Source organism: Antechinus flavipes, chromosome 1, assembly GCF_016432865.1.
Source record: "Antechinus flavipes isolate AdamAnt ecotype Samford, QLD, Australia chromosome 1, AdamAnt_v2, whole genome shotgun sequence".
Taxonomy (NCBI): domain Eukaryota; kingdom Metazoa; phylum Chordata; class Mammalia; order Dasyuromorphia; family Dasyuridae; genus Antechinus; species Antechinus flavipes.
In genome coordinates, this window is record NC_067398.1 from 494332744 (window position 1) to 494345806 (window position 13063).

Sequence of the window (13063 nt, forward strand, 5' to 3'; positions counted from 1 at the left end):
TGTCATGGGAGGGATGATAATTGCTACAATTAGCACATATGGGTTTTTGGCATATCTGAACCTCTCAAAGTACTCTTAATGGTCCACTATTCCAAACCTTGCAAGGGTAAAAATTAAACATTGTGAAGGATTCCCTCACTGTTATGCAATAAGTCATGGTATGGCATTATAAAATATAGTATGTTGGCAATTAATTATTTAACAAGAAAGGCTAAGAACAAATGCATCCTTTAAAACTGTCACCCTTCACTGCCTTTGAAAATAGTCCAGTAAACTTAACCCTGAATGAAAGTAAGCTTTGTGTTATTTAAAAAGAAAAAAAATTAAAATGTGACATATTTACTTATAAAATTCACTTGCCTAAAAGACTTATTTCTTGTCTAATGAAAACGAACCAGTTCCAACTTGTAGAAGTAATTACTAACACTTTGAGAGATCTAACGTCTTTAAAGACATTATACTGAAATTACATTCTTTAAATGGATTCATTTGTAATTTTTAGTTATTCTTGAAGATTTTTAGTAAGTCTATTATATACTATTACTTCAACCAAACCAAATTTTAATATGCAAAGCGGATGACAGTTAAAACTTTTCAGGAAAAATAACCAAAAGCAAATGTGAATAAAAGACTACTAGATCTTGTCATCCCTCAAAACATATGCTACTTGCTTAGGCAGAAAAAAGAAAAAGAAGATGCTCATAATAAAATAAATGTTCTCCCACCATCTTCAAGCATATTTCTACAATGTGGCTAACTTTTAGCTATATTCTCTCTATAAAAATACAAACCATGAAAAGCTGCTTCTTTTCCTTAAAATTAAATCCAAGACTTGTTAAGCACCTACCGTGGATAAAACACTACTGCAGAAGTATCTACCAATCTATCTGCACAGATGCAACCCTATGAATCCTGAAGGTGGAGAATAGTATTTCGTTTAATATATATGTGTGTGTGTATAAAATTTCTTCCTCTTCTCCTCATGTCTTATATATATATAAAATTTCTTCCTCCTCTTATGTTATATGTCCTTAGGTGAAACACATTTTCTGGTGCTTTCCATGCCCTTCTGGAGATCATATTTTAGGGTAAGTTTTCAGAAGACTGGGGAGAGGGAGAAAGATACAGAGTTCAGTCTAGTTTTAGTCCCATATGGCAATTATGTATCTTAGTTTTCAAAGAATAGATATATCAGACCACAAAGGTAAAGCGCCTGGAGAAGCTACCCCCTAAATAGTTAACTATCACAGGGAATCCGCAAGCCATCTACAAATCCTTGCACAACATACACAAGGAAATGTTCTCTATCAACAGCCTAAGATCACAAGGCAATTCCGACTCAGGTTATTCCCTCAAGTAGTATCTAGTCCAAACAAAAATGATCTTCAAAGAGGAAGAGAAGGAGGAGAGCACCGTGGTGAGAGAGCGGGAAATGAATACGTAAAAAACACATAGAGGCACACATGCCCTCACACCTCCCTGGAGAGGGAGAGAGATGGATGCGGGAAGAACCAGCTGCAGAAAGAACTAAGGGGGAGAGAGGGGAGAGCGAGTCAAAGCTAAATTCAAAAGGGAGGAAAGAACTGAGGTTAATTATAAAGCGTCTTCTTTTTGGAAGGGGAGGATGTAGATCAGGTGTGGTGGCAAAGGGATGGGCATCAGTTTGGGAGAGGGACAGGGCAAGGCACGAGAGCCAACAGGAAAGGCTCGGTGGCCAGTGGCAAGGGCAGCGCCCAGACCCAATGGAGGGAAATGGAATAAGAGTTTAAATGAACAGTAAAGGAAAAGGATGAGAAAGCTAGTGCAGAGAATAGGGGTGGAGTGGGGGGGGGGGGGGTCACCTGTATTGTTTGAAGAGCTGGTCCGACTCTCGGAAGCCGTTGTTGAGCAGCATGTTAATGCCGGCCAGGGCCAGCTCGGCATCGTGCAGGGGCGCTGCGGCCGCCGAGTCCTGCTCGCTCTCTTCCTCGCGCCGCCGAGACGGCTGCTGCTCCGACCCGGCCATGGGGAAAGAAGAAGAAGAAGCGAGGGGGGGGAGGGGAGCTTGAGGGGAAGAGTGGGGCTCTGAGAAGCCCCAAGAACCAGTGGCACCGGCCCCGGGAAGAGCCTAAAGGGCAGCAGCTGCAGGGGAAGAGCCGGGAGGAGGAGCCGGAGCTGCTGTTGCTGCGGGAGCCGCTACTGCTGCTGTGCCTGCAGTTTGTCGATAGGACGTGGAAGCTGAAGCCTCGCGTGGCGGTGGCCGCCGCTGCTGCTGCCGGCAATTACTCAGCAGCCGCTCCGGGCCGACTGGTCTCTCTTCTCTCCCCACGCTCAGAGATCCTGGGGGCACTGAAGCGAAATCCGTTTCCGGGGTGCCTTCGACCCCTCTCCACCGGTCCCCCGAGGGGCTGTGCCGCCGCCCCCACTTCCTGCAGCGCTCTCCCCTCCTGGAGTCCCCGTTCCAGGCTCAAACCTTCTCCCTCCCTCCGCTTGCTCCCCCTCTCCCGGGCCCGCACCACCACTGGCCCGCCAGCCCGGTGAAAGGCTGACCGTGAGGCTGGGAAAGGCGGGGTGATGAGCTGTCCGACTCTGGGGCTCCCACGCGGGATCGGCCCACTTGGTCCTTCTCCCCGCACTAAGTGGAGCTGCAGCGGCCCGGGAGTCTCAGCTCCCTAACCCCACAGCCACGCCACCGCCCGCTCCGAGCCACTGCCGGGCTGCGGGGTGCACCCGGCAGGTAGCTCCGGCAGAGGGCCCCCGCTCCCTCCCGCGCCAGCTCTAGGTTTCCTCGAGCCTCGTGCAAGCTTGGCAGCTCCTGAACAGCACCGGCTAGGGCAGAGCACACCGGCTCCCCCCGCCCCTCACCATCCTGGACTGAACCATGCTGAGAAAACGCGGGTGAATATCTGAGGAGTGAGACGAAAAAGAGCCTACTGGAAAAAAGAAGGCAAGGTCAGAGAAGGGAAATAAATATGAAAATAGAGTTACATAAAGAACCTTGGTTTGTAAGCCAATAAACTCGAGAAAAGATGGGGGTACAGAGACAACTTCCACCTGTTCCTCCCCTCTACTCTTAGTGCTTGTGTCTCGTTCTTAGACCCTAAGTGTCTCATAGGCGCAAGCTCTTTTCCCCTAGTGCTGTCAGGTTTACACACACCCCTCCCCCCACACCAAGCTTCTTTCTTCATTCTGACATCTAGGCTCCTCCCTCCTCTCTCTACCGCAGCCAATCCGTAGGGAGGAGGGAAGAAAGGGGAGGGTCAAGGGGCTCGGACACGTGGGAATCTGTGCAAAGACGAAGGCCAGTTGCCTTAGGTTACTTGGGGATGCTTAGTTCTGACAAGTACCGGGGACGTTTGCTTCCTGAAAGAACCCCCAAAGTGTCAAGATCCGAAAGGGTTCTTCTTCCTCGCACTAATTCTTAAAAGCATGGAGATCCCTCCCTGGCCTTTTTTTTTTTCTTATGCATTTTAGGACGTCTTAAAAATGTAGAATTGACAACTCCAATATTAGAAGTTTCCCTTAATGCTCAGGGAAAAAATAATAAGAAAGCAGAAAGGAAGAACAAAGTCATTCACTTACAAGGCTTCTCTCTCTCTCTCTCTCTCTGTTTGTCTCTGTCACACACACACACATACACTGCCGTTTCCTAGATCCACTTCTATTCTTGAATTTGGTGCTTTTTTCTGAAAGAGCCTGTTCACTCAATGAAGAAGACAAGTTGGGACTTGGGCTATCTAACAAAGTGGGTCAATGGTTCAGGATGAACCAAGGTTTTGACCTTGACCACATTCTATGTCAATACTACATTCCATGTATTTTCATTTCTTCTACTTTTGATTTATTAATTAAAAAGCTCAAAGGGACCACAGAGTCTTAATCCAATCCCTTCATTTTACTGATAAGGATGCTAGGGCCTAAAGAAATTAAATTATTTGCCCATGTTCACCCAGGCAATGAGATCTGAATTAAGCCCTCTTTCCATATTCCTGTTGCTACCTTCTCAGATTACTGGTAGCCTATTTCCACTTATATTTTCAAGTCATCTAAGAATTAAATTAGTCGTCTAAGAATTAAATTAGTGCCATACGGTGTTTTTCATGTCTTTAAGGGCTTGGGTTTTTGGTTAGGCTTGTGCATATGTGTTTTTGTCAGAAACTCTGATTTCATTTCTTTAGAGAAACTGCCACTACCAATCTAGATCAATGATTCAATTATAATTTCACAAAATCTTAGGAAAAGAGCAGGAAAATACCTTAGTGCAAATCTTTGATTTTATGGATGGGGAAACTGAGGGCCAATGCAGCTACGTGACTTGCCTCATGTTTCATGTGTATTAAGTGTAACAGAAACATTATTGAGAGATTACTATGTGCTAAATACTGGAGAAAGAAATAAAAAAGAATAGGAGCTTATAATCTATCAGAGAAAGACAATATACAAAAAGAAACTGAAAAGGAGAAGGGAGAGGATATCAAATACAGTACTAGGTTATGATATGATAAAATGGAGTCAAAAACAAACAGAGCAGCTGATGGGAAAAGAGAAGTCTGACATTTTAAATCCTATCCTTATAGCCAATGAAGCCTCTGATCATCATTGAGAGGATTATATAGACCTTGGGAGATCTTTAAAAGTAGAATGAGAAATTAAAATTTATGATTGATCATTTTCAGAATCGGGAAACTCTTTTGATTAACTAAGAGAAATGTCCATTAATCACTAGGCCTTCATCAGCCCTTTGTCAGCAATATTTAGGAGCTTTATAGTGTCATCAATATTCTGGAAGTGTTCCACAGTCTGTAAGACTTTAAGAATATTTATGACAACGAAAAAGGAAAGGAAATTATGGTTTTACAATCCTAATTCTCTCAAACTACTCTTAGGAGTGGGGGAAGGGATAGTGCTAATACAGCAAACTCTTAATACAAGTTAATATCAGATGTAACAAAGTATAAATCTATCCTATAAATCAATTAGAAGTAACACGATAATCAACATATAATTAATTATGACTGTGATTCTCACAGCATTAATTAACACATCTAAATCAAACTTAATTAACTCACTGATTATTGATATCCATTGAATCACAATGAATTAAATGCTGATTAAATTGAGTAGGAGGATTAAAATTATTTTCACAATTGCTACCATTTATGTAATGCTTTAGGGGTTTGCAAAAGGGGCAACTATCTGGCCCAGTGGATAGAATGATGGCCTTAGAGTCAGTCAATATGACCCAAGTTCAAATGGGTCCTAAGCCACTTACTAGATGGGCAAGTCACTTTAACCTTGTTTACCTCAGCTCCACATTGTCAAACCAGTATATCTGCCAGGGAAACCCCAAAAAGGTCACAAGGAGTTGAAACAATGACAAAAATGGTTTGAAAAAATACTTTACAAATATCTCATTTTATTCTGACAACAACACTTAGGAGGTTTTTTACAAGTAAAGAAACTGAGGCAGCCAGAAGTTTAGATGCCATTCTTAGGGTGACAGAAGTAGTAAATGCAGAACAGGAATAGATCTAGGAATTTATTAATTATGTATTGTCCTAATAAAGGGCAGGGAGAATCCCAGATCTCTGCTAGGTTTCTAGAGAACTATTAGACTTGAACATTTGGTCTGGACTAGCACTTAACTAAAGATTTAACATATTTTTTTAATTTAAATTTTGTTATTGTATTCTGAACTTAACAAAAGAAAAGCATTATACACAAAAACGAGATTCTATGTAAAACTGGGAATCTACATCTCACAAAACTTTCTTTTCCCAAAAAATGTGTAACAATTTCTACATGTTACTTTCAAAGCTGTTCTTCTTGTCTATAGTATCTTCTTTTCTGTCCTGTGGAACTTTAAAAAGCATTATAACAATCCTCTTTTTTTTATTCCAGCAGTTACTATCCCTTCTGACCCTTCCCTCCCCCCACAATCCTAATAACATATAAACATAGTATAGCAAAATGAATTTACACAGTGGCCAGCTCCATAAATGTATATCTCTGTATTTCATGTTCATCACATCTTTCAAAAATTGGTAATATGACTTATCATAGATCTTACAGGGACATAGTTGGTCTTTGTTTAGATCAGAGTCAAGGCTTTCAAAGTTATTTTTCTTTACAATGTTATTATCTTTTATGGCTAATGTGAAAGCTTGTTTTACACGATTAAATACATACATATGTGATTTTTTTTCTTTGAATGGGAGAGGACAAAAAAGGAAGATAATTTGGAATTGAAAATAATATAAAATTGAAAAAAAATCAACATTCTTGTGTTTGTGTAACCCTTGGATTCTGGTTCTTTTCTTTTCCTCACTTTGAATCCTCTCTTAAGGCTCAGTAAATTTGTTTTGAGACTATATTTATTTAATTAACATGTATGCTATTTATCTATGTACCTTGATTATCTTTCTACTCTTCCCTTTGGAGATACATAGACTTGAGTCAAAATCTAAACTTAAACTTAAAGTCATTTTTCCCATGAGTGTAGAAATAAAATTAGCCAAAGAGAATGAGAAAGGAAGTGTAACCTTTCTTATTAGAGGCTAGGCTCTCCCTGGACTGAACTCAGTCCAAAAGCATGAATGTCTCAAGGGCAGATAGGTTTCTTAGAAGATTCAGTGCCTTAACCTACATGGTCCCAGAAGCAATTAATTTGTTAAATACATTTGTTAATTTTTATTTGTTTGTTAAATTGTTACTTTCTATTTCCAAAATCACATTAAATATTATGAAATAAACTATATATAAAAAATACAAAATGTCATTATCCCACTAATTTAAAAGTCATCAGATAGTTTTATTTTTGTTCAAAAATAGTAATAACACCTCATATTTCTATGGTACTTCAGAATTTACAAAGAAAGCACCCTTCTCACAACATTCTTATGAGGTAGGGTTTATAGTATTTTCATTTTACAGATGAAGAAACTGAAGATTCAGAACAGTTAAGTAATTTTAACACAGACAGGAATTGTCAAGTATTCAAACTCAAGTCTTCTGATTACAAAATCATTTCCCACTTCATCCTGTGCTACTTTTTTTAAAATATCACTTCCATAACTGTCTAAAAATGAAGAATAAACACATTGCATAGTCCAATTAAATGCTGAAAATCCACAGGTAGGAACAGTCTACAATCCAAAATAATGTAACATCCTTGAAGACAAGAATTGTTTTCCTTTTGTTTTTAAAAAGCATTGTACACAGTGCCTGGCACATAGTAGGAAATTAATAAATGCTTGTCTAGCTGGGATAACACCCTTCTCAAAAGCATATCTCATGATCTTTTCCACTATCATCTGCAAAGTTTGTTTTGAAGACTAGCCTTTTTGAGAGCAGAATTGGTTTACTTTTGTCTTGGTATACTAGTACCTCATACATTCTCACAAACTGAATAAATTGTCTGTGATGAAGCTGTCTGGCAGCTAGGTCTAAATGAATGTGAATAATGATTCCTATGCATCATTATCACAGGGATTAGGGGCATAACATCCTCTACCCCCAGATCTGGAAAGTCTACATAGTATATTTTGGTGCTCCCTGGTTCAGAAGTCTGAATTATTGCACTATTAAGAGACAAAATATATTGATATTATACGATTCTATGCATATATTTTATGCATTTCTGAGTTTCTAAACTTTTTCTGCATTACTTGAAGGCCTTCTTATGTCATCTGTAGTTTCCACAAAATTGTTGTGAGAAAGGTGCTTTCTTTCTAAGCTTTGAAGTACCATAAAAATATGAGTTATTATTTTTGGACAAAAAGCTATCTTTCTGATTTTTTTAATTAGTGGAATTTTATATTTTTACATCTGGTTTAGGTCATAATAATTAGTGTCATTTTGGAAATATAAATTAACAATTTAACAAAAATAAATTTTAACAAATGTATTTAGCAAATTCCCACTTAATTTCTTAAGCCAACTCATGCTATATCAAAAGCATGATAGGAAAAGGATGCAAAAGGGGTAACTGTATTTGAATGTGCACTATTCAAAATTATAATTATATATAAAATATTATTATGTTAGCCCATTGGAAATCTGTAATGAAGATTCAAATAATATGACCACTTCATAGATTCATTCACACTAATAAGGAACTAATTGTAGTTGATCCTTTAAAATTCTGTGTTGATTCATTAGTTGGTTGGTTGAAGTCAAGCTTTTTAGTTTCACTATCTCCTAATACATTAAGTTGCTGATTTAAAACCCATTTCTTCCTGAAAAAATCAAAGTTGAATAAAAAGTCTTCTTTGGTCAGTAGAAATCTGTCATTTATGATCTGTTTCCTTCCTCCTGTTAGGAGGCTGTCAATTATTCCCACAAATATAGTAACCAACATTCTAATGGTGCTGAAGTACAGGAAAGATAAAGAATACCATTTATCCATTAGGGGAGTTCTTTCAGCACTATGAATTTCAAATGCATTTGGAGAAACTAGTGTTCCTGAAGTTGTGGTCCAATTCTTCTGGTGGTGGAAATTGGTTATGTTACAGTCATCAGTAATGAGGCTCAAAGATAAATTGTTCTCCAGAAGGGGGAAGGGGAGGATAGAGTTGAGCTCCAATTCCAACTCAGAGAGAAATGACAAATCCAGCAGTAAGTCCTATAAATGCCCCCAATGAATTGGCAAAGGAGGCCAAAATGCCCAAATCACACCAAAGATACTGAACACTACCCCTAACAAAGCTCCCATAAGTGATGCTACAGCTGTCATTCCAATGCACAGGACTCCATACAGCACACTTGTCACTTTACAAAGCCAAAAACAGAGTCTTTTCAGAGAGTGATGAGAAGTGAGGTTTAATGAGATCTGAGATTGTAACTGCAGCTAAAGCATTGATGCTGGCCAACACAGTGCTCAATGTAGCACTCTATATACATGCCACAAAAAGTCCGGGGAGTCCTGGAAAATCTTGCAGAATGTCCAGTGCTAAATAGGGCATGAGTTGGTCTGGTGCTGACACTTTCTTTGATGTCCAAGGATCGCAGTCATGGTATCTTGAATAAAGGACAAGACCTTTCTTTGTCTTATTGTAGAAGCAACATTGTTGGAGAAGCAAAAATTGCCCAGCATCCTATAAGATTCACACAGAGGGACATTTTTGCATGGAAACGATTTTTGCAGGCATTGTATCTCTGGATTTGAACTGGAGTGATACCATAGAGCGAGGTGACAGAACCGCCAATGACGATTATCCAGAAGGTATATCTTCCAAGAGGATTGGGATTGAAGTCCCAGAAGTTTAATCTTCCTCCATGATAGGAATCAATTAGGATATTTTTTATTCCACCTTGAACCACAGTACCCTGTATGATCATAGAAAAAAATCCAGCCATCTTGATTCCAACTTGGAAAACATCGATCCAAACAACAGCATTGAATTCACCCTTTGAGCTATAGAAGGTGCATACCACTCCCGTGGCAATGATTGTGCTTCACAAATTGAGATCCCTAACTTGATTCATTGCAAGAGCTGGAGCATAAATGACAGGTCCAATGTACAAAATCGTTTGGAGCATGAACAGAATCGTTCCACAAAGTCGAATGTATCTGTTAAAACGAAGCCCTAGTCAGTGGTCCTCAAAGTGTAGTCCAAAGAATTGTTGGGGTCTCTGAAACCCTTTCAGAGGGTCTACAAATTCAAAATCTTTTTTATTTCTAATATAGTAAATAGCTATAAATATAACCCATGTGAACAAAAACTCTTTGAACAGATCCTCGATAGTTTTTTAACATGAAGATACTGAGAACAAAAGTTTGAGAACCACTGCAGTCTAGATACTCGTAGGTGCTGGTAATTCCCAGCTTGTAAAAGACTGGGAGAAAGACTTCCGAGGTGAAGATGACTACAATGATGTAAGAGAATCCATACATAGTGAATATGGCCCCGAAGCGACAGATCTCGAAGGGGATACCCTGGATTGGGATGGCGGATCCGAAACTGGAAATGAGGTACAGAGCCACGGGCACTTCGATCATCTTCCGGCCGCCCATCAGAAATCTTTCTGGGTCTTCTGGCCACCCTTGCAGAAGACAAAATAAATACCTATGGCTGTGGAAAGGATGAGCATCCCCCGCGAACACCAAATAGTCCCACACCACGAAGGTCCTGGTTTCCTGCAGTAAGCTCAAGGCTCTGCTGCGCAAACTTTCTTCTCCCCAAATAACGTCGAGGGTAGCTGTCTATTTGGGGACTGCGGTTTTCCGTGGGAGACAGACTTGGCGAAGTGACCAAAGGTCAGCCTGCTCACACCAAATATCTCCGATATTTTAGTTTAGGTCCAGCTGCATGAGTGTTGCGCTTCTGCCTCCACTGAGTCCCCGGGGACGGACATTGTATAACGCAGGGCTCTGAGGGAGCGTTGAGGTGAGAGTTGCAGTACCTCTGGCTGAATCTCGAACTGGAAAAATCCTTTAAGAAAGGAACCTCGAGCTGGAGAGAGGTGTGAGGGGGAGGAGGTAGGAGGAACTGGGCGTGGGGTGCACAATTTCAAGATTTAATACGATCTTGAGAAAAACTGGCTGACAGAATAAGATATACCAGCCTGCCTAGGAAGTTGTTTGAGAGAGTTGAATCTTTGATCACAATACTAAGGAAGAGGAACTGGATGTGCGGTTTCATTAGAACAGGAATTCTATGTCTCACCCAATATAGATCAAGTTGTACCTTCTCTGTAATTTAAGAGTTTCAGGGAATGTAATCCTAGAGCGCTGAGATGGGGAAGTAGGTCCTCCTGACTGAGATTCTTTTGTATTCACTGCCTCTCAAAATAGGAAAGAATCTATTTCTTTTAGGCTCTCTTCAGCATATTAATATTTGTTCATGTACTTTATAAAACGAAACATAAATTGGATGAAAAATGAATTATTTCTACACAAAACTTCTGTTTAAACAATATATAGTTTTGGAAGAAATTGGCTGTAAATTGATTCTTATTGGAAACAGAGAGGGAGTTTAAGAGTTAAAAAGTCCCAGTGTGTGTTTTTTGGCAATGTAAAGAATGTTTTTATACAGATTACAATCATATCTTACTTATCTTTTGCAAAAATCTGTATTATTATCTGTTACTTATACTTAAAATGAGACACACCTTTAAGGTCAATAAAGAGTAAAGAAGTGAAAATATGTCAACCATATGTAATAATGTCCTCCAGTCTCTACTATCAAAAATAATACATGGCTTCTATACCTCATTTAAAGGGCACCTAAGTCCTGGAGATTCAACTTCCCAAGTTCAAATCTGACCTCATACACTTACTAGCTGTGTGACTCCAGGTAAGTTACTTAATACTGTTTACCCTTCATTTCCTCACCTGTAAAATGAGCTGAGAGAAGGAAGTGCAAATCGCTCTAATATCTTTGCCAAGAAAATCCCAAATGGGATCACAAAGAATCAGACATGACTTAAACAACTAAACAACAACAAACCATCTAATTTAAAGAAAATATCACTGCATATTGCTTATAAAACAACAACAAACCATCTAGTTTAAAGAAAATATCACTGCATATTGCTTATATTTTCCCTAAAATTCTGAACATCAACAATAAATGTTGATATTAGGTTGTAAGCTCTTTGAAGGTAAGGGATAGTATCAGGCTGCCTATCTCCCTAGTACCTAGCATAATTCATTGTACATAGTTGATACTTATAAGTATTTGAATGAATAATTACACTGAGTATTGTACATCTATTAAGCATCTCTTAATATGCAGAATACAATGCTAGGCACTATCAGGGAAGATATATGGAGTTCACAGACTGCAGGAAAATAAAGCCAGTGAAGATAATTGTAGTCAATGTCTCACTCTGAGCTCTCCATTTAGCTAATCTAGGTTCTACATATTTTTGTAGGTAAGGATCCTCTTCAAACCATAACTCAAACCTTCATTGTACATTTTACTAGCCAGATTGACACAGATTTAATTCATAACAAAAGCATTTTCATTACTTAGCAAGACAAATACAACAGAGAACAATCCCTGTACCCTCACTTCTCCCTCCAAAATAAGCCCTTCAGTTATTTATTCTCCCACAAATAAACTTAGAGGACTTTAGGAAGACAGAGTGTAGGGAATAATACACCTGGGAAATATATGTGACTAGGACTCTATGTGAAGAGGGTATACATACAAGGAGGAATACATGTAACCAGATCACAGGCATGTTGCAAAGCTGCTTTCTACTTGATCTACTTCCTGCCAAACATTGTTCTCTGCTTTTGCTTCCCACTAGGCATTGCTCTTCGTTCTCTATGGTTGTCAGCTGTTGTTATTTTCAGAATCACCTGTACAATATAGCCTGGAGATTTTATAGTGACAGTTCTTTGGGTCACCTCCATCATTCACTTGTAGTTGTAATTAATAAGTCTTCTTCTTCAGGGAAGACTATGGTGAGTCAGCAAACATTTATTAAATTATTTCTATGTGTCAGGCATTTTGCCAAGTGTCTGGCTTTGTCTTCAAGGAGCTCACCTACTTATAATATATAAACAAAATAGAGTGAAGATTAATCTCAGCTATCCTCAGTCAGCATTCTCAGCCAATGGCTAAAAAGGATTCCATCTCAGTCAAGTTGCACCAGAAAGAATAGAGACAAAGTTCAAGTCTGCCCTGTGAAATCTTTCTAGCATTCTTCACTTAATTGCTTCTCTTTGAAACTCTTTCTTAAGCTAATTTTGAACTTTCTTCCATTGAACTTCATTCTACTGCCTCTTGGATCTCTCAGTTCAAATGTCACCTAACTTATGAGAAACCTATTATGCTGTAATGCTTAGATCTTGTATACTCCCCCCACCAAAGTAAAACTTCCCAGAATTCTACTTTCTCAAATACAAAAGAGATTGTAAAACTCTGATAGGAAAATAGTTTAAACCTCACCTTAAACACTCCCTCTCTGTTCTAGGCAAATAGTAACTCTCTGCAGCCTAAAAAATTCTGGGGAAAAAACTCATCCCCAATTCCTCCAGAACAAATTAGTCTAGGGTCTCTCCTTTACTTCTCTATTCTTATACTACTGGTTGTGATAAGTTATATTCATTTAAGTTTTTGTTTTTAAAGAA

General features: G+C 39.1%; 1 protein-coding gene and 1 pseudogene across 1 annotated transcript in view; both read right to left on the minus strand.

Annotated features, from left to right (window-relative positions):
• The window catches only part of TTC39C (tetratricopeptide repeat domain 39C), a 110257-nt gene extending 107119 nt beyond the window's left edge, over window positions 1–3138 (minus strand). The window contains exon 1 of the mRNA XM_051970334.1: window positions 1842–3138. Within this exon, the coding sequence (XP_051826294.1) occupies window positions 1842–2005 (164 nt within the window). The 5' untranslated portion in view covers window positions 2006–3138. The remainder of the gene's footprint in view (window positions 1–1841) is intronic.
• LOC127546918 (sodium-coupled monocarboxylate transporter 1-like) lies at window positions 2615–12343 on the minus strand (annotated as a pseudogene).
• Window positions 12344–13063: the final 720 nt, after the last annotated feature.